We start from the raw sequence: 27,770 nt of genomic DNA, 5'->3' as shown, positions 1-27,770 counted from the left end.
CCTGGTGGCCTAGTGCCCCCTCAAGCTCCCCAAGACGACATGGGGGCTGGAGATCCAGTGGACCTCTAGGCCCCCTAACCCCTCAACACAAAAAGTAATTCCTTGATGGCCCAATGGGCTACATACCACCACCACCCACCCACCTGGTGGTCTAGTAGCCCCTCACCCCCCCCCCCAGATCCTTTTCAGCACTGCTTCCAAAATGGTGGCGTCCTGCTCTGCCCAGTGCATCCTGGGATGTGCTGGGCGGGGCTTCTCTACCAGATAAGGGAGAAAATATGGTATCTTATATGGCAGGTAAGCCCCGTCCAGCGCATCCCAGGATGCACTGGGCAGTGCAGGGCACTGCCGTTTTGGAGGCGGCGCTGGGAGGAGGAGGGAGTGCTACTCTCTCCTTGTCACCACTTACTACAACATACAGGGGGGTGAGGGGCCGCTAGACCACCAGGGTGGGTGGGGGTATTTAGCCTACTGAGCCACCAAGGAATTACTTTTTGTGTCGAGGGGTTAGGGGGCCTACAGGTCCACCGGACCTCCAGCCCTCATGTCGGGGGGGGGGGGGGAGGGGGAGGGGGCTTGGGTGGGCACTAGGGTATCAGGGCCTTGCCTTTGGTGGGGTCCGAGAGTCCCATGAACCTCCAGGCCCTATGTTTGACTGGTCTGGCTTTTGACCGGCACAATCCTCCCACACTTTCCCCTGATGATCAACGCTAATAATGTGCCTAAATTTCCATGCTATTAGCATTGATCAGTGGGGAAATAATTCCCCGCACTATTCTGGCGCTATTTTTAGGGCACTGTTTCGGAACAGTGTGGGGAATTGATCATCCGAGCCTTGGTTACTAGTTGAGGGGTCTTCAACACCAGTCTTCAAGGGCTAAAAACGGATCTGGTTCAAAGTAACCAAGCTGTGCAGACTAGCCTTGTTCATACAAAAACATCTGATACATATATTGAAAATCAGACCTATCCAAGGCTGTCTTCCTTAAGAACCTCTGTATTTGTTCTTTCATGGAGGAAAAGAGGAATTTTGCACCTCATCAAGGTGATCACTACTGTTGTTGTTTTTTTAAATTTGCTCTTTAGGGGCCAGATTCACTAAACTTTACGAGCCAATAATGAGCCATTAACGAGCAAGTAGTAAACCCTGGCATGCACTAAATACTTTTTTCCGAGGATGGTAGCAGCTAACACAAACGGAATGCAGATGAGCAAATTGTGTAGAAACCCTATTGAAATGAGATGCACTAAGCTTTTCTGCTTGCCCTAATGCTGGAAAACTCTGGGAAATCTAACGAGAGGTCTGTACCTCTCGTTGGGGCTGCGTGGGCTTGGAAAACATAAAATGTAAAAAAAAAAAAATTGGGAGGGGGCAAAAACGACCAAGTGCTCGTCAGGAGCGTCCTTTATGGACGTTCTTCACTGTAGTGTATTATAAGAAAAATCACAGGCTCCGATGCTGCAGGCATCCGCTGCACCTACCATGGTACGTTGCTCCCCCCTCCCCCCTGCATTGAAATCAGAGCTTTCCGCAGCCCCGGCCTCCCCTCCCTCCTTCCCTTGAAATGACAGCTTCCCCGTCATCCTCCGCCCCCGTGGCCCCGCCCCTGCTGCCCCCCTGAGGTCGGCGCTGCCGCTCCCCCCTCCACCTGCCCCCCTCCATCTGCCACCGGGCCCTCACAGCGCCTCTCACCGCCGTGTGAAGGCGCTGCACCGGCAACAACAGCTGATCGCCTCTCCGGACTTCCCTCCTTTCCTCCCTGGCCCGCCCTCGTCTGACGTAAGTAACTTACGTAAGTTACTTACGTAAGACGAGGGCGGGCCAAGAAGGAAAGGAGGGAAGTCTGAAGAGAGGCGATCAGCTGTTGTTGCCGGTGCAGCACCTTCACACGGAGGTGAAAGGCGCTGTGAGGGCCCAGTGGCAGAAGGAGAGGAGCGGGTGGAGGGGGGGAGCAGCGGCAGCAACAACCTCAGGGGGAGGCGGCGGGGGCGGGGCCATGACGGGGCGGAGGATGGCGGGAAGCTGTCATTTCAAGGAAGGAAGGAAGGAAGGAAGGGAGGGAGGGGGCCCGGGGCTGCGTAAAGTTCTGATTTCAATGCAGGGGGTAGGGGAGAGCGGGGAGTGGTGGTGACAACCTCGGGCGGGGGGGGGGGGGCAAGGATGCCCATAAAGGACGTGTTTGAGGTTTTTTTACGTCCTTGGCATGCACAGAGCAGCCAGCATAACACTTGGCTGCTCTGCGCATGCTCTACCGGCCGATTATCCGATGGTTTTACGAGGGATTAGAGAATGCAAGTGAGCTGCAACAAGCAGCTCATTTGCATTCCCTTTCCTTCATGCATAGCCGTTCCCTACCGATTCACTATGAAATTCGGTAGGGAAAGGCTCTAACGACGACTTTAGTGCATCTTGGCCTAGGTTAGGCCTGTGTAGGATAGACTCTCAGGGCCAGATGCACTAAACTTAACGAGCAATTAATGAGCCATTAACGAGCCATTAATGAGCAAGCAGTAAACCCTGGCATGCACTAAAGGCCATTTTCATATCACGGTAGCAGCTAACGAAAACGGAATGCAGATGATTCAAAGGCTATTATAATGAGCTGCACTACCATTGCAAGGCTATTATAATGAGATGCACTAATGTTTACCGATTCCCCTTACCGTGGAAAACCTAACGTGAGGTCTGCACCTCTTGTTAGGCTGGGGCTGCTGTTAAATCGCTTTGGAGACCAGTGGGAAAGCGCCTAACATGTAAAAAAAAAAAAAAAAAAAGAACAAGCTGCGTGTCCCAAGTACTCGTCAGGGACGTCCTTCTAAAGTGCCTAACATGGACATCCTTCAAGGACGTCCCTGACGAGCACTTGGCTTTCTTTTTTCCTTCCGACGCCACTGCTCCCCCCTGCATTGAAATGACAGCTTCCCGCAGCCCCGGCCTCCCCGCCATCCCCTGCACCCCCGTGGCCCCGCCTCCTCCGCCCCCTTGAGGTCGTTGCCACCGCCGCTCCCCCCTCCACCCACCCTCCTCCGTCTGCCACCGGGCTGGGCCCTCCCTGCGCCTCTCACCTCTGTTTGAAGGCGCTGCAGCGGGCAACAGCTGATCGCCTCCCTTCGGACTTCCCTCCTTTCCTCCCTGGCCCGCCCTCATCTGACGTAAGTAACTTACGTAAGTAACTTACGTCAGGACGAGGGCAGGCCAGGGAGGAAAGGAGGGAAGTCCGAAGGGACGCGATCAGCAGTTGCCCGCTGCTGCGCTTTCACACGGAGGTGAGAGGCGCTGTGAGGGCCCGGCCCGGTGGCAGACAGAGGGGGGCAGGTGGAAGGGGAGAGTGGCGGCAGCGACGACCTCAAGGGGGGCAGCAGGGGCGGGGCCACAGGGGGGGCGGAGGATAGCGGGGAGGCCAGGGCTGCGGGAAGCTGTCATTTCAATGCAGGGGGGAGCGGGGAGCGGCAGCGACCTCGGGGGGGGGGGGGGGGGGGGGGGGCGAAGGACGTCCATAAAGGACGTCCATAGGCACAGCTTTTTTTTTTATATATAATGAAGGACGTCCATACAGGACGTCCTTGGCATGCACAGAGCAGCCAGCATAACGCTTGGCTGCTCTGCGCATGCTCGACCGGCCGACTGTTTAACGATGGAATAGAGAATGCAAGTGAGCTACAACGAGCAGCTCATTTGCATTCCTGTTCCTTGATGCATGCCCGTTCCTTACCGATTCGCTAAGGGAATCGGTAAGGGAAGGGCTTTAACGATTTTTTAGTGCATCTGGCCCTCAGAGTGCAGAATTTGCTTCTGCATAAGGATGTGCTATGGATGGGTTAGAATAATGATAAGAGGGCTTGTGAACAAGTCGCTTTCCTCCACCAGATGCAAAAAACAACAGGACTATACACATAGGCGTAGTTTGACTGTTTCATTTGGGGGGGGCAAAGAATGGGCGGAGCATATTAGCATATCATTTGCATATATACATAGGCAAATGAATATGCTAATGTGGAGGAAGAAATTTAATTTACAGGCAAAATATCACAGATGCACATTTCAAAAAGCTGACACATTTCAATTAATAAATTATGAATAAAATACTTTTATCTACCTTTGTTGTCTGATCATTTAGTTTTTCTATTCGCTTTGGTCCCAGTGTCTTCTGTTTTATTCAGTGTCTTCTTTCCAGTAGGCTTCCCTCTGCTCCCCACCCCTCGCAGTCCCATCCATCTCTTGCTCCTTCCCTCTGCTCCCCACCCCTCGCAGTCCCATCCATCTCTTGCTCCTTCCTTCTGCTCCCCAGCCCTCGCAGTCCCATCCATCTGTTGCTCCTTCCCTCTGCTCCCCACCCCTCGCAGTCCCATCCATCTCTTGCTCCTTCCCTCTGCTCCCCACCCCTCGCAGTCCCATCTATCTCTTGCTCCTTCCTTCTGCTCCCCACCCCTCGCAGTCCCATCCATCTCTTTCTCCTTCCCTCTGCTTCCCACCCCACCCAGTCCCATCCATCTCCTGCTCCTTCCCTCTGCTTCCCACCCCTCCCAGTCCCATCCATCTCTTGCTCCTTCCCTCTGCTTCCCACCCCTCCCAGTCCCATTCATCTCCTGCTCCTTCCCTCTGCTTCCCACCCCTCCCAGTCCCATTCATCTCCTGCTCCTTCCCTCTGCTTCCCACCCCTCCCAGTCCCATCCATCTTCCCTCTGCTCCCTCCCCCCCCCCCCCTGCGAGGTCCAAGATGGTGACTCCGTTTACCCCCTCTCTTCCTCCCTCCCTCCGCCGCAGGCAACAGTCTTCAGCTTTTCCAGCGTTCCTGGCAGCGGTAGCGATGTACACGCTGCCTTCGGTCTGCCCCGGAAGCCTTCTCTTCAAGTTCCTGTTCCCACCTATGCGGGAACAGGAACCTGAAGAGAAGGCTTCGGGGCAGAGCCAAAGGCAGCGTGTACAACGCTACCGCTGCCAGGAACGCTGGAAAAGACTGCTGCCTGCGGCTGAGGGAGGGAGGGAGGGAGGGAGGAAGAGAGAGGGGTAGACGGACACGCTCCTCTCCGTCCGCTACTCCGCTTGGCTTCCCTGCCCTCTCTGTCTGCGTCCCGCCTTCCTCTGACGTCAGAGGAAGGCGGGACGCAGACAGAGAGAGCAGGAAAGCCAAGCGGATGGAGAGAAGCGCGTGCGTGCATGTGTTTTTTTTTTTTTAAACTAATGGCGCGGCGGCGCCTCATCGTCGTTTGGGGGGGCATTGCCCCCCCTCGCCCCCCCAGTCTACGCCTATGACTATACACAATATCAATTTTTGGTCAAGGAATGTATGTACATAAATACTGAAGACCAGAATATAAAAGGAGAGAAAAACTATGTGCTCAAAATATCTGTCACCTGTTAAACTGTGGCAATCAACCTCCTCACTGTACACAGAAAATACTCCCCTGTAGGAATACCTTGATAAGTTTATCAAAATGTTCTAACAGCATCGCCTACAGAGAAGTATTTTCCATGTATGTTGATGAGGTTGGTAGCCATGGTTTTATAAGTGGCAGATATTCTGAGCACATGGATTTTCTCCTCATTTATATTTTTTCCACCAGAGACGGTGCAATAGAATCAAGGCCACATGTTTCTAGGCTTATGGTTGCCCCTGTAAGGGTATCTAGCTCCATTTACTTGCCTGTCCCTGGGCATTGGTTAGGATCTGGTTTGCTATACTTTGTACCCCGGGAATAGCATTGGTGATAACTGGGGTAGCAGCCAGTGAACTGAGAAGCTGGGTCTGACCACCGAGGGATGCTGCACTGATCTGTCAAAACCAAAAGAGAAAGAGATTCAACTGATTATTTTATCGGTAAGCATTTCTCAGGGTGTTTGTGTAGCTGAATAGAAGAGGAGATTATGCATAAGGAATTTTTTTTTTTTTTTATACTTTATTATAATTTCAAATATATACAACTTATCCAAGAAGTATACAAAAACAATAAACACCAAAACCCAAATCATTATTTTGAGACAAATAAAAAAAAAACTTTGTCTCACTTAAGGTAATAAATCATACATTTTCGACCCCCATATGGGAAATACATAAATGGAACCAAGATATATATTTAACATAGTTACCAATTAATGCATAAGGAATTTCAACGCAAGATATGAACCTATACTAGCTAGTGTGAACGGGTTACACATGCAATAAATGATGAGGAGGAACATTTTCTGGGAGTTCACTCCTTGATGAAATGAACCAAAATTTGGCTTCAGGTTTTCTATTTTAATTTTTACATTTCATGGAAACTGTGCAATAAATTCTGTCCTCCTACAGTCTCAGCAGGTACCAGAGGCAGAGGGAGATAAAGCCACTGGTTCCAGGCAAGGATTGGAACTCAGATCTCCTACTTTTTAGTAGGGATGTGCACAATCTTTTTAGCCTAAAACAACAAGAAAAAAAAAACAAATTTTGTTTTTTTTTCTCTGTGTTGTAAATAGTACCCACTTTCTGGAAAGAATGTGAACTATTGGAAAGCTTTTTGCAAATAATGCGCACTATTTATGACACTGCCCCCAAACTGACAAAAATGAACAAACTAAACATTTCTGTAAACAACATGGAAAACTAAACAAAATGAACATTTTTGGGCTACACATCCATAGTTCCCATACCACAGCACTGAATTCCTCTGATAGGGTAGTCTTTCCTGTATGCTAAGGCCATTTACTGCAGCTGTCAAATGTCCTATTTTATAATTTTTGTATTAATGGCCATGCACCAATGCTATCAATCAACAAAAGGAAGTGGAATACTTAATATAAAGCCATTAAAAAAATCAACCTCCACCAATACATAAACAAAAATGAAACTCATGCAACAAGCATAACACTGGACTCATTGAGGAAAAAGCCTCAATGAGCCCAGAGTGGATTACAGCGATTTGAGCTATCCAAAAGTCTGTCAAACAGCTACAATCTTATCTCGGCATAAAAAAACTGTTAGTAAAATTTGGTTAATGCATCAGCAACAGTTCTCAAAATTAAACATTCAAAAATTTTAAAGCATTCCAAAAGTTTTTTTACTTAACTTCTGCTACAGTTCATGAGCTCTCTTCAAAAACTCCCAAGTTCTGTCCAGCTCTTAATTTTTTGGAATGTTTCATTTTGAGAAATGTTGCTGATGCATTAAGCAAATTTCACTAAGAGGTTTTTTTATGCCGATGATAAGACTGTAGCCGTTTGACAGACTTCTGGATAGCTGAAATCGCTGTAATCCAGTCTGGGCTCATTGAGGCTTTTTCCACTTAACTGTTATGCTTGTTGCACAGGTTTCATTGTTGTTTAAAGTATTGGTGGAGGTTGACTTTTTAATGGCTTCATGCACTAATGTTGCCATTAGCACATGGCAGTTTTTAAAAATTACAGCGTGAGCACTTGCTGCCATCCATCAAGTGGTATCCATAAGCTAACCAGTTAGCACATAGTAATACAGATGTGCTAATTGGTTAGTGTAGGAACACCCACCCTCTGCCGCCTGACATGCCCCCTCATAAAAAAAAAAATTTTAGCGCATGGTTAATGCATGCACATTTTAAAGTTGCCACGGGATGCCTGATAATTTCCTGTGGTACTCCATTTTTAGCTGCTTTAGTTTTGTGTTAGCACCTAATGCAGCCTAGTAAAAGGACCCTTTTATTCTTTAGATCAACTGGCTGCTTCAGTCCTGGAGGCTAATATACTACACTAAAATGGCTGGTAGTGCAAATGACAGGCAGATTAATTTAGCATTAATTTGCTGGCATTAAAGGTAGACATTTTTAATGTGAAAATTACCCCCAAAAAAACAAGCCATACGTTCCCAAGATGTAGCTAATTTAGGCACATTTTAATGTACATTATCTGTGCTAATGGGCAATGAGCTGCTTTGCATAGTTTTCTATCTATTAGCTCATTAGCATTGGTCTTTGCATTACATCTCTTGCAATTAGGCACATACTAAAACTGCTATTAATGCATGCAATGAAACTTTTGATAGTGCTTCTGAAAACATTAGTATACTTTAGGATACTGGCCTCCTGCTTTTCCTATATTGCATCTGAGGACTTGTAGTTCTAAATCCCCTTAATGAAAAAGCAGGAATGTACCTCCCTGTCACATGCAATGAAGCAAAGCCAGGACTGACTCAGCCTGCTCTGAAGACGGAGTCAGTTTTTTATGCATACCAAATAATGATGTCACCTTGACAGGCTGAGAGTGCTTTTTATATCGTTACTAGTAAAAAAGGCCCGTTTCTGACACAAATGAAACGGGCGCTAGCAAGGTTTTCCTCGGAGTGTGTATGTTTGAGAGAGTGTATGTGAGAGTGTGAGAGAGAGAGAGTGAATGTGCGAGTGTGTGTGTGTGTGTGTGTGAGAGAGAGAGTGAGTCTGGGTGCGAGTGTGTCTGTGAGAGAGAGAGTGTGTGTGAGAATGCGAGTGTGTGCAAGTGCGTATGTGAGACACAGTGTGAGAGAGAGTGTGTTTCACACAGATACAGTGTGTGCGAGAGAGTGTGTGTGAGACACAGACTCTCTGTGAGACTGAGTGTATGAGACCAAGAGAGTGTGTGAGAGACAGTGTGTGAGAGTGAGAGAGAGAAAGACATTGACTGTGAGAGAGAGAGAGAGAGAGTGTGTGTGACAGAGATACCTCCCCCCCTCTGGTGTAAGGCCCCCCTCCCTCCCTCCCTCCCTCTCTCTGGTGTCAGCCCCCCCCCCCCCCCCTCTCTCTCTGGTGTCTGAGCGTTACTGTGCAGGACGCTGAGCTCTGGCTGTGCTTCAAGGAATTGACCAATCCTATTTAATAGAATGTACCTCCAACATTCTGAAGCCGAGAAACCTCGTGTGGTTGGTCACTTCTGCTTGTGACAAACCCAGAAGTACGTAATGTCAATTCAGGAGATGGATACAGAGACCAGGAATGCCTCAGCCATGCAGTCAGCTTCAGAATGTTGGAGGTGCGTTTTATTATATAGGATATTTAAAACCAGTTGGTAAGGTGCATAAGAAGAAATATATTTTGGACACAACTATAAATGTAAGGGTTTTGTTACGCTCTGCTACACTTCTCCAGGATGGGTCGGTTTCTGTTTCCTAACCCGGCAGCCGTCATCCGGCTTGGAGCAAGAGCAGCAGCCATCTTGGCTAGCTCAGGAGGGGACAGCCATCTTGGCTAACGAGAACAGGAAGGAACTCCATATCTGGTCGTGGGAGGATCTCCTATGGGGGCTGCCATGTTGGATGCACCTGAGTTTGGTTTGCTCTGATTGCTTCACTATTTAAAGCACTGCCTCCAGGCCTTCTTTGCTTCGGCCTCAATTGTTCTGAGGAGTTGCTGTCGGAGTGCTGTTCGCCGGCTAGCTCCTGTTCCTGATTTCCTGTGTACCGGACCTTGGCTAGTTCTTGGATTTCGCTTGTTTGCTGCCTGCCTTGACCCTGGACTGATTTTTGACTATTCTTGCCTATTCGGAGTTCTGGTGCTGGACTGTGTCTGTATTCCTGCCATCCTGGTCAGCGGCTGTGCAACCCTGCCGGTTCCAGAAGTCCTGGTGGCCACCTGCAGCTGAGGGCTCAACTCTTGGTGAACGGTGGTCGCTTCCCAGGTGAAGCTAGGGGTTGTCTGGCTGCCTGACTGAGTACGGCATCTCTCCATCTTCGCCGTGCTCAGTCGGGGCACAAGGGCTCACACATCTCCAGTCATAACAGTAGGCCGAAGCCATGAGCTCGCCAGACAGGTCCGAGCTGTCTCACCTGGCTCAGGTTCTCCACCAGCAGCAGGAGCAACTAACCCGCCTGTCCAGCGCCTTGCAGGAGGTCTGCAGTCAGCTACCAGGACTCCAGCGGCACGTCTGCGACTTCCAGAGCCACCTCGTTTTAACGGTACTCCCGCAGCTTGCCGGGGGTTCCTGAACCAGTGTCAGATCCTGTTTGAGCTGCAACCGGAGGCTTTCCCGTCTGACAAAATAAAGGTGACCTACATCATCTCCCTGCTTTCCGGTGCCGCGCTGGCTTGGGCGTCCCCGCTGTGGGAACAGCGGAGTCCGGTTCTGGCAAACCTGGAGGAGTTCTTGCGGCAGTTCCGGATGGTATTCGACATTCCTGGCCGACCTTCTTCTGCCTCAGGGAAGCTGCTGCGGATCCAGCAGGGCTTGGGGTCAGTTGGGGCGTATGCCGTCCTGTTCCGTACCCTGGCCGCGGAACTCAGGTGGAACCAGGAGGCCTTAACAGCCATTTTCTGGCAGGGTCTGGACGGCCAGATAAAAGATGAATTGGCTGGCAGAGAGATTCCCACTACTTTGGATGCCCTTATTGCACTCTGCACAAGAATCGATATCCGGTTCCAGGAGCAAGTCCAGGAGAGGGCCACGCAGCCGGCACCGCAGAAATCCAGAGACCTTCCCCGCCACCCGGAGACGTCTAGGGTCCTTGAAGAGGGTTCAGAAGGAACCGAGGAGGTACCCATGGTGATAGGCCGGCATCGCCTGTCCAAGAAGGAGAGGGCCCGTCGTCTCCAGAATCAGCTATGCCTGTACTGTGGGCAGGCCGGGCATTTCACAGGCACCTGCCCGAATAAGCCTGGGAAGTCGGGAAAGACTCCGGCCCGAGCCCTGTGAAGGGGGTGGCTCTGGGCCGGTTATCTTCCCTTCCAGACAATCTGCTCTTGGTCCCTGTACTGCTCCGTGGAGAGGGGTTCCAGGGCCAGACGATGGCCTTGCTGGATTCCGGGGCAGGGGGAAACTTCATAGACGCCGAGTTCCTGTCCCAGTTGGGGGGGCTCTTCGGTTCCCTGTCAACCAGCTCTCAGGGTTACCTCCTTCCAGGGGGACAGTCTTCCCCAGACGATCACCCGAATTACCTCACCCCTGGGTATGCAGGTGGGGGCACTTCATCAGGAGGAGATCCAGTTTCTCGTGCTCTCCCGAGCTATTCACCTGGTGATCCTCGGTCTACTCTGGCTTCGCCTCCACGCCCCGGTTATTGATTGGTCCACCGGGGAGATCAGACAATGGGGTTCCCGTTGCTTCCAGCACTGTCTTCAGCAGGTCAAGCTGCCCGTTCCTGTCTGCTCCGCCCAGCTCCAGACTCCGCAGGGGAGATCGCCTGGGCTGCCAGAAGAATACCAGGATTTCCTGGATGTATTCAGCGCACAGGCTGCAGACACGCTTCCTCCCCATCGGACTTTTGATTATGCAATTGACCTGCCTCCAGGAACCAATCCGCCCAGGGGACGCCTGTACACCTTGTCCCGGGAGGAATCTTAGGCCATGCGAGTTTACGTCCATGAGAACCTACTAAAGGGGTTCATTCGGCCCTCTACCTCGCCAGCAGGGGCCGGCTTCTTCTTCGTGTCCAAGAAGGAGGGGTCTCTTCGGCCCTGCATCGATTACCGGGGCCTAAACAAGATCACCATTAAGAACCGGTACCCGCTCCCACTCATCCCAGAGCTGTTTGACCGGTTACAAGGGGCCAAGATTTTCACAAAGTTGGACTTGCGAGGGGCCTATAACCTGGTGCGGATCAGGGAGGGTGACGAGTGGAAGACGGCGTTTAACACCCACGAGGGGCATTTTGAATACCTAGTGATGCCATTCGGTCTCTGTAATGCCCCTGCGGTGTTTCAGAATTTTGTGAACTACATCTTCCAGGATCTGCTATACTTCTCCGTCATAGTGTACCTTGACGGTATCTTGATTTTTTCACCCTCATTGCCGCAGCACATCACACACATCCGCACAGTGTTACAACGACTCAGGGAGCACCGCTATACGCCAAGTTGGAAAAGTGCTCTTTTCACCAGCAGAGATTTCCTTTCCTGGGATACATTGTCTCATCCACCGGGCTGCAGATGGACCCAGATAAGCTGAAGGCGATCCGCAACTGGCCGGTACCCCAGGGTCTTCGAGCTTTACAGAGATTCCTGGGGTTTGCCAATTACTACCGGCAGTTTATCCGGGACTACTCCCTGATCACGGCTCCTCTGACGGCCCTCACTAGGAAGGGGGCTGATGTGAAGAACTGGATGCCGGAGGCTCTCGCTGCTTTCACCACCTTGAAGGACGCCTTCCTCTCTGCCCCGGTACTCCGCAGTCCGGACCCAACCAAGCCGTTCCTGGTAGAGGTGGACGCCTCCTCCCTGGGAACGGGGGCTGTACTCTCCCAGACATCCGCATCCGGGAAGAAACATCCCTGCTTCTTTTTCTCCCGCAAGTTCATCCCAGCGGAGCGTAACTACACGGTAGGGGACCGGGAGCTCCTGGCGCTTAAGTTGGCTTTTGAGGAGTGGCATTACTTGTTGGAGGGAGCAGCACACCCAGTCACGGTAATAACGGATCACAAGAACCTCTTGTACTTGCAGAACGCCACCAGACTGAACCCTCGCCAGGCCCGGTGGTCTTTGTTTTTCGCCCGGTTTAACTTCCGTCTGATCTTCAGGCCGGGCGAGAAGAATGTCCAGGCGGATGCCCTGTCTCGCAGCTTCAAGGCTCCAGAGGACCAGGAGGAGCCCTGCCCAATGCTGAATCCGGCATGTATTCCCTCCATGTCCGGGGCCAGTGCCGCTTGCCAGAAGGCCGTTCCGGTGGGTCTCCGTAGGAAGGTGCTGCGCTGGGGGGCACGCGTCCGAATTTGCCGGACACTTTGGTTTCCACAAGACCTTACATCTGATCTCCCGATCGTATTGGTGGCCCCGTATGGTGCAGGATGTTCTCCAATACGTGTCTACCTGTCCGGTGTGCGCCCGAACTAAGTCTTCACATCAGAAGCAGTGGGGGCTGATGCAGCCCATGCCGATACCACAGCAGCCATGGGAGGACCTGTCCATGGATTTCATCACCGACCTGCCACCCTCGCAGGGCAATACGGTCATCTGGGTAGTGATCGACCGGTTCTCCAACATGGCCCACTTCATTCCTATGAAGGCTTTCCCACTGCCGCTACCCTTGCCGCAAACTTCATCACACACATCTTCCGGCTCCATGGACTGCCACAGAGGATCATTAGTGACCGAGGCTCACAGTTTACCTCGCGCTTCTGGAAAGCTTTGTGTTCAGCTTTTGGGGTTACCACTTTATTCTCGTCTGCATATCACCCCCAGACCAATGGTATGGTGGAGCGGGTCAACCAGACTGTGAAGGCGTTCCTCCGGGCATACTCTAACCAGCGCCAGGATGACTGGTCTACTCTGCTACCCTGGGCTGAATTTGCCTATAATAACAGTCTGCATTCGGCCTCCCGGACGACACCTTTCAGCACCATCTATGGACGCCACCCGCGTCTACCTCCGCCAATTTCCCCCGCAGAAGTTCCACCTCAGGTGCAGTCCACAGTCCGTTCCTTTCAGGAAGCTTGGAAGAAGGTCCAGGATCAGCTACGACGGGCAGCGGTCAAGGCCAAGGAGACCTATGACCGTAGAAGACAAGCGGCTCCCACATTCCTGCCGGGAGAAAAAGTATGGTTGAGTACCCGATACCTGAAACTGCGGCTCCCATCTCTGAAGTTTGCTCCCCGGTTCATTGGACCTTTTACTGTACGATCCAGGATAGGAGCAGTGACTTACCGGTTGCACCTACCCAGCCAACTCCGGGTGCACAAAGCCTTTCATGTGTCCCTCCTGAAACCTTTCCGCAGGTCCAAGTGGCATCCTGAACCCAAGAAGGTGGACGTGCCTGAGAGTGATCCAGATCCAGAGTATGAGGTGGATCGCATCCTGGATTCCAAGCGTCATGGAAGGAAGCTGTACTATATCCTCGCCTGGAAGCATTTTGGACCGGAGGATAACTCCTGGGAGCTGGCGGCCAATGTGCATGCTCCAGATCTGATCCGGGAGTTCCACGCTCATCATCCTGCTAAGCCCAGACCAAACCGGTGAGGGGGAGATCTTTCCAGAGGGGGTACTATTACGCTCTGCTACACTTCTCCAGGATGGGTCGGTTTCTGTTTCCTAACCCGGCAGCCATCATCCTGCTTGGAGCAAGAGCAGCAGCCATCTTGGCTAGCTCAGGAGGGGGCAGCCACCTTGTCTAACGAGAACAGGAAGGAACTCCATATCTGGTCGTGGGAGGATCTCCTTTGCTTCGGCCTCAATTGTTCTGAGGAGTTGCTGTCGGAGTGCTGTTCGCCGGCTAGCTCCTGTTCCTGATTTCCTGTGTACCGGACCTTGGCTAGTTCTTGGATTTCGCTTGTTTGCTGCCTGCCTTGACCCTGGACTGATTTTTGACTATTCTTGCCTATTCGGAGTTCTGGTGCTGGACTGTGTCTGTATTCCTGCCATCCTGGTCAGCGGCTGTGCAACCCTGCCGGTTCCAGAAGTCCTGGTGGCCACCTGCAGCTGAGGGCTCAACTCTTGGTGAACGGTGGTCGCTTCCCAGGTGAAGCTAGGGGTTGTCTGGCTGCCTGACTGAGTACGGCATCTCTCCATCTTCGCCGTGCTCAGTCGGGGCACAAGGGCTCACACATCTCCAGTCATAACAAGTTTTCCATCCTGTACTGAGTACATACATATGATCACTCTCTAACTGGGAGATAATCAAACATGTGACGCTCAGTGAAAAAGACTGGATAGCCCCCATCTCGTGTTGGACTACCGTCTGCATCTTATTATTGATAATTTCTTAATTAAAGTTGTTAATAGAGTAGGAATTTGTAAAATGAAGTCCTTTACAATTGTTAGTTATATTCTAGGCTATGCTAATATTTATGGTTTTTAAACAATTATTTTTATTAGTTGTATTGTTATCTGTAGGTTCCCCTCCATAGACCTATTTCTAAGAGGTAATTACTAGCTGTAAGAGATGCCCTAATTACATTTCTAGCCTTCTAATTGGTTCTAGGGCCTATAAATCAGAGATCAGGACAGGGGTGAATAGGAGGCAATTAAACTCTAAACTGAGGCTTCCTGTGAATATCAGCTCTGCTCTACTCTGATGCTATGATAAGTTTTAGAATGGCTCCTTAACTGCTAGCCTATGGAAATGTAATAGAGATTTTAAAAGCTGTATACTACCTTGAGTGAATCTCGTCATAAAGATGGTTAATAAATCCCAATAAATAAATGCTAAACAAAAATGGATGCTAAACATGGATGCTTTACCAGATTGATAACACACTTGCAAGCAAAATTCAGCCGCAAAAAAGTAATCAGCATAACACACCAGGAGGGGTATTTTCGAAAGAAACGTCTGTCAGAATTTGGATGTTTTACAAAGACGTCCAAATTCCAAAGCGGGGAGAAGGTCATTTCAAAAAAGATGGACGTCCATCTTTTGTGTTCGAAAATACCATGGACGTCCTTGAATTTGGATGTTTTGCGATTTGGACGTCTTTGATTTTCAGCCATTTTCGAAACGAAGACGTCCAAGTCTAAAACGTCCAAAGTCAAGCCATTTGTACATGGGAGGAGCCAGCATTTTTAGTAGACTGGTCTCCCTGACATTCCAGGACAGCAATCAGGCACCCTAGGGGGAACTGCATTGAACTTCATAAAATGCTCCCAGGTACACAGCTCCCTTACCTTGTGTGCTGAACCCCCCAAAACCCACTACCCCCAACTGTACACCACTACCATAGCCCTTACGGGTGAAGGGGGCACCTATATGTGGGTACAGTGGGTTTCTGGTGGGTTTTGGAGGGCTCACAGTTTCCTGCACAAGCGTAACAGGTAGTGGGGGGATGGGCCTGGGTCCACCTATCTGAAGTGCACTAAACTACTCCAGGGACCTACATACTGCTGTCATGGACCTGAATATGACATCTGAGGTTGGCATAGAGGCTGGCAAGTAATGTTCTTCACCACACCTTTTGGGGGTAGGAGGGGGTTAGTGACCACTGGGGGAGTAAGGGGAGGTCATCCCTTATTCCCTCCAGTGGTCATCTGGGGCACCTTTTTGTGCCTTATTCATAACAAAAACAGGTCCAGTTTTAGTGCTGGACGTTTTTGCTTTGTTCCATTATGGCTCAAAGACGTCCAAGTCTTAGGAACGCCCAAGTCCCGCCTTGAACACGCCTCCGATACGCCCCCTTGAGATTTGGATGTCCTTCCGAGAAAGACGTCCAAAATGCAGTTTTGATTATACCGATTTGGACGTTTCTGTGAGATGGATGTCCAAGTGCCGATTTATGTCACTTTTTGGACGTCCATCTCGTTCGAAAATGAGCCTGCAGGTCTCAACAGTAAATATTTCTTCTATCTAGCTTGGGAAGCTTTGGTGGCATCAGGAAACATATGTATTTTCCTATTATAAAACAAACCATCTCTATAAGGGAAGAAATGTTTAAGTGAAAAATTACAGTCAGACCCCAATACTAAGAAGACAATCACCGAGTAGGCAAGGGAACTTCCTCATCTGATGATTCAAATATTTCTGAGATATTAAGATTCTCAGCTTCAGCATGAGGTGTAAAGGTTTGTCTGTCAGTATCCACAAGTTCTTCTTGAAAAGCAGATAAATAATATGCTTCAAAAACCAGCTCTCTCTGGAATTTTATTAAAAATATCAACTAAATATTTCTTTAAAAGTTTCAAATTGGAGAAGAAAATCTAAATTTTTGAAAATGTATCAAATATTTCTGCATTTAATTACATTTTACAATGCTGCCACTTTATTTTGCAGGAATAAATTCCCCTTCACCAATACAGAAATACAGTCCTACAAATTTTCCAACTTCAGTCAATCTGAGATATCTGCTGTTGGTAATTTTTAATAACTAGCTCCTGGGATTTAGTATTATCTGAAGTTTCCTGTACCTGATTAGATAGCTGCCTTAGTTGGCCCAACAAAAGAGCCCAGATTTCCCAAATAACTTCCATAATAATAACCTGGGTCTCAAAAAGGATTCTTTAAGGTAGTCTAAAGAAGGCAATTTCAAACCAGCAACACCCTCCTGTTTATTTAAATCAGATGCTTGTCAAGTAATCAAAGTCCTTTCTTGTTATCTGGCTGGATCTTAACTCATCATTTGCCTTATTTCTCTCCTGCAATGTTGCACCATTCTCAACTGATCACTGGCACAGAGCATGCCACCATCTGTAGCTTCTTGTCCTCTGAGATTGTGACCAGAATGACATCATCCACTAGTTACCTTGGGGTCACTGCGAACTCCATCCGATGGTCAGCCAGGAGGAATGCTCGGGGCTCATAGAAGTGTCAAGATCCAAGGGAAAGGGCATCGCTCCACCTCCTACTCCCCACCTAGCTAAAAGCATATCCAAGCATTCCTGGGTATTTGCTATCTTACTAAGGACCAGGGCTTTTTTTTGAGGGGATACTTGGTGGTACTGAGTACCGGCACCTTTTCCATTGTCTGCTAAAATTGACCCATGGTCCCCAAGTTTTAATGAAAGAGCTCAGGCTCTACACACCAATTCTGCCTTGTCATAGATTCTGTGACAGGTTGCAGAGAGTCTGGCTATTGTGGGATGGGACCCTCAGTGATCACCCCACCCCTGAAGGGTGACCTGGCATTTGAGTACCGGCACCTTTTTCACTAGAAAAAACACTGCTAAGGACCACATGTAAGTCTACTGGACCACAGATAGTGGTAGATGAAGACTTAGCAAGATAAACTCATACTTTGGTCTTCTGCTTCCTCAAACTGACCAAGGAGGTAAAATATTGAGAGGCAATTGAAAATCTCAAAGAGGTCTGCACAGCATCTCTAACAAGACACCATTCTGGATCCCCCCTCAGTGCCAGTTCTTTCAAAGTAGTAACCAAGAGCCCTTTTATAGTCCAGAGTATGAAGGGACTTCTCATGTGGATTCTTATGTGATTTAGACAAAAAGTAGGAAGCGCTATTTCTTCACTGACTTGGAAACGTGTGACCATCTTTGGAAAAAACTTAGGATGAATATTTTGTTGTGATGAAATTGATTATATGATTCATAGGTGACCAGGTCTAGAAGTCCACTTATTCCTCTAGCCAAAGTAATCATAACTAGTAAAAGGACTTTCCAAGGTAACATGCTTGAGTGAAGCGGATTCCATTGGCTAAAAAAGTGGCTTCAAAACAGATGTAAAGATGACACTGGTCCCATGGCTCAGGAGGTGCCCAAATTGATGGCTTGACATGAAGAAGCTCTTTCACAGTGGAACTGTAAATTGTGAAGCTAGAAGACTGTCAAAGGGGACATGATAGGGTGAAAGTGTGCTGAGATGCACTCTAATGAAGGATATTTGTAGAACTATTGATAGAAATGGTAAAGGCAGTAAAGTGTGATCTTTGGAGGACACCAAAAGAGCAATTCAATAACTGAGCACTTGCATTTACATGCCACTCAAGCACGTAAATGTACAGAATACTAGCACATTTGCGGTTACATGTACACTTTTATGTGTAAGTGCAGCAAAACAACTAAGTGCTATTCTGTAAGGGCATGTGTAAGTGGCATAGCGCATAAATGCAAGGGAGTGTTCATATAGATAATGTGGCAAAACGGTTAGGAGAGATGGGATTTGATATATCGCCTTTCTATAGTTACAATCAAAGCGGTTTACTTATTAAACACTGGTACTTATTTTGCACCTGAGGCAATGGAGGATTAAGAAGTCCTTTTACTAATGATTAGTGTGTGCTAAATGATAAGATGCCCATAGCAATATAATGGGCATCTTATCATCTGCATGTGCTAATCGTTAGTGCATCTTAGTAACAGGACCCCTAAGCGACTTGCCCAGAGTCACAAGGAGCTGCAGTTGAATTGAACCTGGTTCCCTGGCAACTGCACTAACCACTAGGTTACTGTTTTACAGGAGCATTGCCTAATTCTAAATCGACAAAAGACTACAGCATGCAGGATCACAGGTCACACCCCTGTTTCTTCACTTATACCTGTTCTGTTCAGTGCACCAGTCCAGCCTGTGAGTCAATTCAAGTATCTGGGAGTTATTCTTGACTCAAAACCAAGTTTCTCTTGCAAATTTCTTCAGTAATAAAGTCCAGTTTTCACATTCTTCATAAAAGCCCTAACACCTAGCAGGTGAAAGCTTGACTCTTCACCCAGGCCTTTAATGGAAGAAGTAACTAACTAGCTAGTCACACACATACAAGGAGTGACACCAGCTGCACATACTATAGCACGACATGTTTATCCAACTCCTACCCTAGCTAAGATAATATTAAAGTACTCTTCTGACCTCATGTACAGTTAGTCCCCTTAGCGTTGCCATACTGGGACACACCGAAAGTCCATCAAGCCCAACATCCTGCTTCCAACAGTGGCCAATCCAGGTCACAAGTACCTGGCAAGACCCCAAAACAGTAACACAGATTTTATGCTGCTTATCCTAGAAATAAGCAATGAATTTTCCCAAGTCCATCTTAATAATGGCATATGGACTTTTCTTTTAGGAAACGATCCAAACCTTTTTTAAACCCTGCTAAGCTAACTGCTTTTACCACATTCTCTAGCAACAAATTCCAGAGTTTAACTACATGTTGAGTGAAGAAATATTTTCTCCAGTTTGTTTTAAATTTACTACTTAGTAGCTTCATTGTGTGTCCCCTAGTCCTACTATTTTTGGAAAGAGTAATCAAGAAATTCATGTCTACCTGTTCCAATCCACTCAGTATTTTATAGACCTCAGCCATCTCTTCTCCAAGCTGAAGAGCCCCTAGCTGCTTTAGCCTTTCCTCATAGGGAAGTCATCCCATTCCCTTTATCATTTCCATCACCCTTCACTGTACCTTTTCTAATTCCGCTATATATTTTCTGAGATGCAGTGACCAGAATTGCACACAGTATCTGAGGTGTGGTCGCACCATGGAGCTATAAAAAGTCATTATAACATTCTCATTTTTGTTTTCCATTCCTTTCCTAATATTCCATTTACTTTGTTAGCCGCTGCTACACACTGTTACTCTATCTTATCTATCAATATGTTCCATCTTTACTTATATCCTATGCTGTCTATTAAAATGTTTTATTGCATATTGTGTTGGCATTGTAATGTAGCATACTATGCCATACCTTGTATTGTTATTTGAATATTTTTACTGCTGTAATTGTCTATTGCTTGTTTGACTTAATCTTGCTGTACACCGCCTTCAGTGAATTCCTTCAAAATGGTTGTAAATAAATCCTAATAAATAAATACATACGTAAAACAATTTTGTAAGACATATTTTCTGTAATATCAAATATGACGCGCCTCCCCCATGCACTACTTCAAATTTCTAGAAGGTTAGAAAGTAGTACAGCACATGTGAAAATGTAGCCCCTTTTGATGATCGGTTGTGATTTTTTTCCCTCACTGCTGAAGAAAGGACTGTACCTGACCCCCTACAAGTAAGACAGGATGTGTATTCTGGAGGGGCACTGTGACTGTAAAGGACAATGTAGCTGAAATAATTCTACACTAAAGGGAAAGTTTAAAAAGATACATCAAAATTTAGCATGTTTAATATATTTAAATCATTTTTATTATGGAATTATACAGTAACATTGTTATTAACCATTCTTTTGTTACATTTAAAACCTTGTACAGAAATATCCAGATTAACACTTTTCTTCCTAATAGAGTCTAATTCCTTTTTTGCATTATTATCCCCTTATCTTCCCCAACTACCCCTACCCCTTCCCTCTAAATCCCCCCCTTTCTTCCTTCCCTCCTCTGGCATCTCAGGCCAACTTGGATCTATCCAATATGACTCAAACGTTTTATTTATCTATTCAAAATTCGGCTTCTCGCCGCTGGGGTTAATGTACTCATAAATAAACACCAGCATTGCTGCCAATTCTCCCCGCTTCTTGATGAAATGTCTCTAATTGTCATTTTCTCCATTTGTATCAGGGCGATCATACGCAATCTCCAATCCTGTAGCGTTGGACAGTTATTTGTAATCCATTTGGCCAATATACATTGTTGTGCTGTTATGACAGTCTTTCTTAAGAATACCTTCAGCCCTTTCACTGTGTGCCACGGTGCTCTGAAGTGATTAAACAACAGTCTCGCGTCCAATTGCCATTTCACTTTCCACAGTTGAGAAACCTGAAGTGTTATGACTCTCCAGAACTTTTGTATTTCCTTGCATGACCACAACATGTGACCCAACGTTGCTCCTTCTGCTCTGCATTTGGGACATTCCCCCCACGGGGACATGCCCATATGAAAAGCCCTTCTAGGTGCCACGTACATCCGCATCGCTATTTTGTACTGAATCTCCCAGTGAGCTGCAAAGTTTGAGCGTTTCTTAATGGACAAAATGTAGTCTTTAAGTAGGTCTTCCGTGATGTCTATAGTTAAATCTCTTCCCCACATTTCTGCCATCCTCTTATAGTTCACCTCTGGGGTCATATCTTTTATGTGGCGGTGATGGAACGTCAGAGGCACTTTATCCTGTGCCCTTAAAGAGTATGCTGAAGACAACTCTTCTTGTACATCCTCCGTCAAGTCTGTCCATGGCAATGTCTTAATGTAGTGTTGTAACTGTACATAGTGAAAATAATCTCTTGAAGGAATTAAAAACTCTGTCTTCAGTTCTGAAAATGACTTAGGCTTGCCTTCCAACGTCAGGACTTGCAACAAGTATGTCATTCCTTTTGATTTCCACCTACTAAAGGCTGGGTAGATGCATCCTGGCTCAAAGCCAGGGTTGTTCACAATAGATAAGTAGGGAGTTACTTTGGGCGAGAACTGGTGCTTCCGGCATATCCATTTCCAGTTTGCCTTGGCAGAACTCAAGATCCCCGTGGCTTTCAGTATCTCTGGTATGTCACCCCCTCCCGTGTGTAGACAGTTACTGAAATGCGTCTGGGGAAGCAGGCTGAGTTCCAGCTCTGTGTTTGAGAAGTAGGATGTCTGGCGGAACCAGTCATTGATATGGCGCATCCCACTGGCAATTGTTATATTTTTAATACTAATCAATCCCAGACCACCATATTCAACTGGGGTACATAAAGTATCCTGTGAGAGGCGAGCTCTTTTCCCTCTCCACAAGAACTGTCTTAACATTTTATTCAGATTGCGCTCTTCTTTGTTTCTCAAAAATAAGGGCAGCAATTGAAATACATACAACCATTTAGGCACAATGCACATGTTAAACAGGGCTATTCTTCCCCATAGATTTAATGGCAGTGATTCCCATCCCTTTAGGTTCTGTTCAGTATCCTTCAATAGCCTTTGTATGTTAATTGTGTAAACCTGACTTAAATCCACTGATAACCATATCCCTAAGTATTTGAGTATTCCACCCGCTCGCTTAAAGGGGAATTCCTGTCCTTCTCCGTCTGCCAAATTGGGAGTGACCGACAGAGCCAAGGACTTATCTAGATTTAGGGTAAACCCCGCCATCTTCCTGTACCTGGCTAATACCTCCAATAGGGGATTGAGCGAACGTTTAACGTCTGTTATTATCACCAAAAGGTCGTCAGCGTATGCTAATACTTTTATTTGACGCTTATCCAAACATACTCCCTTAATAGCTTCTGCTTCATTTATTTGCCTCAGCAACAGTTCCAAAGTAAGCACAAACAGTAGAGGTGACAGGGGGCACCCCTGTCTCGTGCCACGTTCTATTGGGAATTCTTCACTCAATGCCCCATTTACCATTACTGCCGCTCTGGGTTGGTTGTACAAGACCTTCACCGCCCTCCCAAACCATTCCCCAAATCCCATTTGCTCCAGAGTCTGGAAGAGGAAATCCCAGCTCACTTTATCAAAGGCTTTTTCTGCGTCCAGACTCAGGAGCATCGCAGGGTCTCTCCTCTCCTGGCATCTAGCCATCGCCACCAGGGCCTTCCGTACGTTTAAAACCGATGACCTATTCCTGACGAATCCCACTTGATCTGGTCCCACCAACCTAGGAAGAACGGCTGCCATGCGTTCCGCTAGAATTTTTGCTAATATTTTAATGTCTACATTCAATAATGATATGGGTCTGTATGACTCTGCTGATTCTTTTGGTTTCCCTGGTTTTAATATTAAAGTAATTGTTGATGTATTAGCGTATTGGGGTAATTTGCCACCCTCTATCACCTCGTCAAAATAGTCTATCAATGCCCCCCTTGCCCTCTGTGGTAACATTTTATAAAATTCACCTGAAAATCCATCAGGCCCTGGCGCAGAGTATAACTTCAGTTTTTTTATTACTGCCTGCAATTCCTTTGCCGTCAAAGGGGCATTTAGGGCTTGTTGTTCCTCGACTGTCAACCCAGGAAGCCCCGACTGTGCCAAATACGTCCCAATCCTCTGCGGGCTTCCTAACTGTTCTTTTTTATATAAAGTGGCAAAGTGTGAAGCCAGAATTGAAGCAATTTTTGTTGGGTCGTTAGTTAGTTGTCCCTGTCGGTTCCTAAGCGCGTCAATTGTTCGTGGGCCATTCCAGGTCTTTATAGCCCTGGCCAACATGCGACCTGATCGGTTACCGTATCTCTCTAACCTATATCTCTTGTACAGGTGAGAGTGTGTTTCTTTTTCATGCAACAATGTGTTAAGGGACACCTGTGTGGCCTTCAACGTCTCTAGCTTCGTTGGGGTTGGGTTCTCCGCATAAGCTTTCTTTGCTCGTCTCAGTTGTGTTTCTAATAAAAGCACGCTTGCTGCCGCTTTCTTCTTTTTAAGGGCGACATACGCTATAATGGCTCCACGTAGGACGGCCTTAAAGGTCGACCAATACAAGGACATCTGATCCTTATGTTGCGCATTATCTGCTTCAAATTCCTCCCACTTTCTATCAATATATTTTTGAAATTGTGGATCAGCCCCCAGATAGGCCGGGAACCTCCATCTTTTCCCGCTTACCTCCCCTATATTAGTTTCCAAATCTAGCCATACTGGGGCGTGATCAGATATCTCTTCCGGTCCTATAGTTACCCTCTGTACTCTGTAAAACTCTCTGCGTGTTAGTAATATGTAGTCTAATCTAGCTTGGGTCCCGTGAGCCCGGGATCTATGTGTGAAATCTGTTTCTGTTGGGTGTAAGGCCCTCCATGTATCCACTAAATCTAGAGTGCGTGCCAGGTAAGGTAGTGTCTCTCCTCTACGTCCTTGATAGTGTGAGGAGCCTGGATTTGTGCAGTCCTGGTCTGGGTCCATTACCAAATTTAAATCCCCCATTACCAGTAGTGGCCGGGTCCCATTCATATGGCATAACTTCAATATTGTTTGATAAAATTCAGGGTCGGGCTTATTTGGTCCATAAATTACCAGTAAATTTACTTCCATCCCTTGCAACCACACCCTTAACATCAAGTGTCTCCCTGCCTGGTCCGTGGCTACCAACGAGGCCCTATACGCCAAACCTTTTCTGAATAAAACTGCTACTCCACCTTTGCGGCCCTGGGGGGAGCTGGCAAACACCTCACCCACCCAAGTTTTCTTTAGTTTGTTGTGTTCTGCCACCGACAGGCGGGTTTCTTGTAAACAGGCAATATCAGCCTTATGTCTCCGTAGGGCCGAAAGTATTTTTGCCCTTTTAATTGGAGAGGAAATCCCTCCCACGTTCCATGTTATTATTCGAGCAGGCATAATCTCGACTGCCTATGTTGCCCTAACATATAGTGCCGTTTCTGTCTTTTATCTATTGTCTCATGTGACCCATACCTGAATCGCTGCACCTCCCCCTCTTGCCTTCGTGGAAATACTGAGCCATCGAAATCTTTATTGCAAGTAAGCCATATTGGAATATATTTTACTTTCCCCCCCCCCCCCCATACCCAACCCCTCCCTCCCCCCTGTTCTCCCATATCCCATCCTACCTTGTTACCCCAAGACATTTCCCCAGGTCACAATGCCCACGAAAATGTACAAACCACGTGTCAGTGCTATGAGACCCCCTCCCCCGTACTTATACAACATGTTCCTCTCCGTATTCTACAATATATTACTCACAGTCAATTATGTCTTTTTACACAGTTATATTCTTTTCCTATGTACTGTCCAACAACTGTTGTTCCTTCAGAGCCGCCCGTGCTTCCTCCTCCTTATCAAAAGTTCGCCATTTGCCCTGAATGCACAACCGCAACTTAGCGGGATATTGTAACGCGAATTTTATCTTTTTCTCGACCAACTGCGAGCATAATGGATGAAATTTCTTGCGCTGCTCTTGCACCAACGTTGTGTAATCTTGGAAGATCAAGATATTGCGCCCATCATATTTGAGTGAATCTCTCCTTAATTTAAACCCTTGTAGTATTTCGATTTTATGTTTATAATTAAGGATTTTCGCCACCACCACTCTTGGCCTGTTATTGGTTTCCACTCTTCTTCCTATTCGGTGTGCTCGCTCGATTACCAGTGAGCCAGACGAATCTGTAAGTGCCAATTCTTTTCCTAGCCAATTTTCTAGCCAGGATTCTAAATTTCGTTCAGGCAGTTGCTCTGGGAGCCCAACTATACGAACATTATTTCTCCTCGAACGGCTCTCCAAGTCCTCCAGCTTTGCACTTTGTTCTTTCAGTTGTTTTTGCAAGTTGTGAAGATCCGGCCTGTAACCACGTGTCTCGTCCTCCATGGCCGCCATTCTGGCTTCCAGATCTCTCGTCCTAATCCCCAAGCCGTCCACTGCAGTCTGATATTGGTCTAGTTTGTCATGCAATGCCGTCCACTTCGGAGCCCAAGCTCTTTCGATAGCAGAAGTCAGTTGAACCAACTGTTGTTCTGAAAAATTGTGTGTCGCTGCCGCGGTTCCCTGGCCTTCCGCCATAGCTCCTTCCAAGCTTCCCGCTTTTATTTTCTCTTTTTTTGCTGTACGCAGCGCCATACCACCAGGCGATTTTTGAATATATTTGTCCATATACTCTTGTGGTCTTAATTCGTAGTTGCGATGTTGCTGTGTTGCTAATTAAGCCGTTTTAGGGGGAGCGGGTCTCGGAGCTGAAGCAACTCACGTCCTGCTCAGCTCATCGCACCACGTGGTCTCCTTAGCATGTTTAATATAATCAGGAGCAATTTCCAAGTTGGCGGGTTTATATGAACTTTGCATGCTGACCTCTCCTCCCTTTAGCATGCTGCTTTTACTGGGAGTAAGGTTAGCGCAGGACAACTAAAAGTAAGCCGCTATGCTAAAGGATAGTACAGCTTCTTTAATCAGCCCTTGAGAGCATGGAATCCTGACTTCATCTATGACATTTTCTGCAGAACAAGGCTTGTTGTCTCAAGCTGCTGAAGTTTAAGGGTGCTAAAAAAATCTCATCTTTTGGACCCACACTTTGCAGTGGCAGCAAGCGGCTGCCATGCATAGGTGTTTGAATGGGGTGGTCACCTGGGACCTGGCTCATCCAACTTTTTTTTCTGGTGTTATTCAGTCTCCTGCACTACCCCCCAAAGCAGCTAATTTGTGGCATTACGTGATTCTGTGCAAGTCTGAGCCATGCAGGTACTTGTAGTTTCACACTGATTTCATGAAACTACTGCAAGATCAGCATGAGAGTACATGTATCTGCTCAGCTCAAACTTGCATAGAAGCACACAATGCCAGAATCAGCTACTTTGGAGACAGTGCAGGAGACTTAAGAGCTAAGGTCTGCAGGTATTAGTTAGGGCACAGGTATATAGGCAGAAAGTTGAAGGAGAGGTTAAGGCCAGCTTGTTGGAGGCTGGGATGTGGAAGCAGGCAGGTAGGCTTGTTGAAGCGGAAGTTGAGGTATTTACTGGGTTAGGTAGTGGAAGCAGGCTGGCTAGCTACGGGGAAATGAAGCAGGCTTGCCAGGGAAGGCATGTGGGTGGAGGCAGGATGGTTGGATGACAAGTAAGGTTAGGAAGCTGGCTAACAAGGGGTACTATCCTTTTGGCTGTGGGAGGCAGGTTAGTTGATGGGAAAGAATGCTTGGTCATTGACTGATTGGGGGGAAAGCGCTATTGAGTTGGGAGGAGTGACTAATTTGCATGCTTGGTGGAGATAGGGGAAGGGGCTGGCTATGTGTGTGTGTATGAGAGACAGAGCAGGCAGTTGAGGATGAGAAATAAAAAGAGAATGAAGGAGGGGGTGGCAATATGAGTGAGAGCAGGCCCAAAGTAGGTAGGGACTCCTCCCACCCTCCACTCCCCAAATCAGATTTCAGTTTAATTCTTCCAGAGTGTGGCAAGTTTCAGACTGTAAACCCTGACATCTGCAGGGCTCTTACTACATGACTGGCCCCCCCAGAAGGGGATGTAAAAGGAAAAGTTGCTTCAGGGTGCCACAACCCCTTGAGCCGCCCTGTTACTGGAATATAGTGCATGAAAGGCTCTGCTTAACACAAGACTATCTCTACTTCAGGAAGCAGGTAAAAGCTTGGCTCTTTCAACCAGGCCTTTAATGGAAGAAGTAACTAACTTGTTAGTCTCACTCACACACACAAGGAGTGACTCGGGCTGCACATACTGCAGCAGGACATGTTTATCCACTCCTACCCTAGCTGAGATAATATTTAACCATCTATCTGACCTCATGTGCAACTTTCTTTAAATCAGTGACCTTACTTTCTAACTCTTCTTACTCTCTTACCTATCTATGTTACATCTTTGCTTTACCCTTTATTATCAATTAAAATGTTCTATTACGTATTGTGTTGACATTGTAAGTATGCCATATTTTGTATTGTTATTTGAATATTTTTACTGTTGAAATTACCTATTGCTCATGTTTGATCTATTCTTACTGTACACTGCCTTGAGTGAATTCCTTCAAAAAGGCAGTAAATAAATCCTAATAAATAAATAACAAACTAACAAAAGAAACTAATTAATTTTTTTATGTATAGAATGTTGAAAAACATCAGCGACAATAAGAAGTGCAAACCACTTACTCCAACAAATGAGAGAGGAGCGTGAGCCAGCTGTAGTGCTGTCAGTTGATGCGGAA

The 27,770-nt window shown here is 47.3% G+C and overlaps 1 protein-coding gene across 2 annotated transcripts in view; it reads right to left on the bottom strand.

Moving 5' to 3' along the window:
- Window positions 1–27,770, bottom strand: part of POU6F1 (POU class 6 homeobox 1) — a 143,985-nt gene that overhangs the window by 40,197 nt on the left and 76,018 nt on the right. For both annotated transcript variants that reach the window (XM_030198283.1, XM_030198284.1), the window contains one exon: window positions 5,646–5,774. In XM_030198283.1, coding sequence (XP_030054143.1) covers window positions 5,646–5,774 — 129 coding nt within the window. The remainder of the gene's footprint in view (window positions 1–5,645; window positions 5,775–27,770) is intronic.

This window comes from Microcaecilia unicolor, chromosome 3 (genome assembly GCF_901765095.1).
Source record: "Microcaecilia unicolor chromosome 3, aMicUni1.1, whole genome shotgun sequence".
NCBI classification, from domain to species: Eukaryota; Metazoa; Chordata; class Amphibia; order Gymnophiona; family Siphonopidae; genus Microcaecilia; species Microcaecilia unicolor.
The sequence above is the reverse complement of the archived record's forward strand: the minus strand, read 5'-3'. Positions and strand labels throughout refer to the sequence as shown.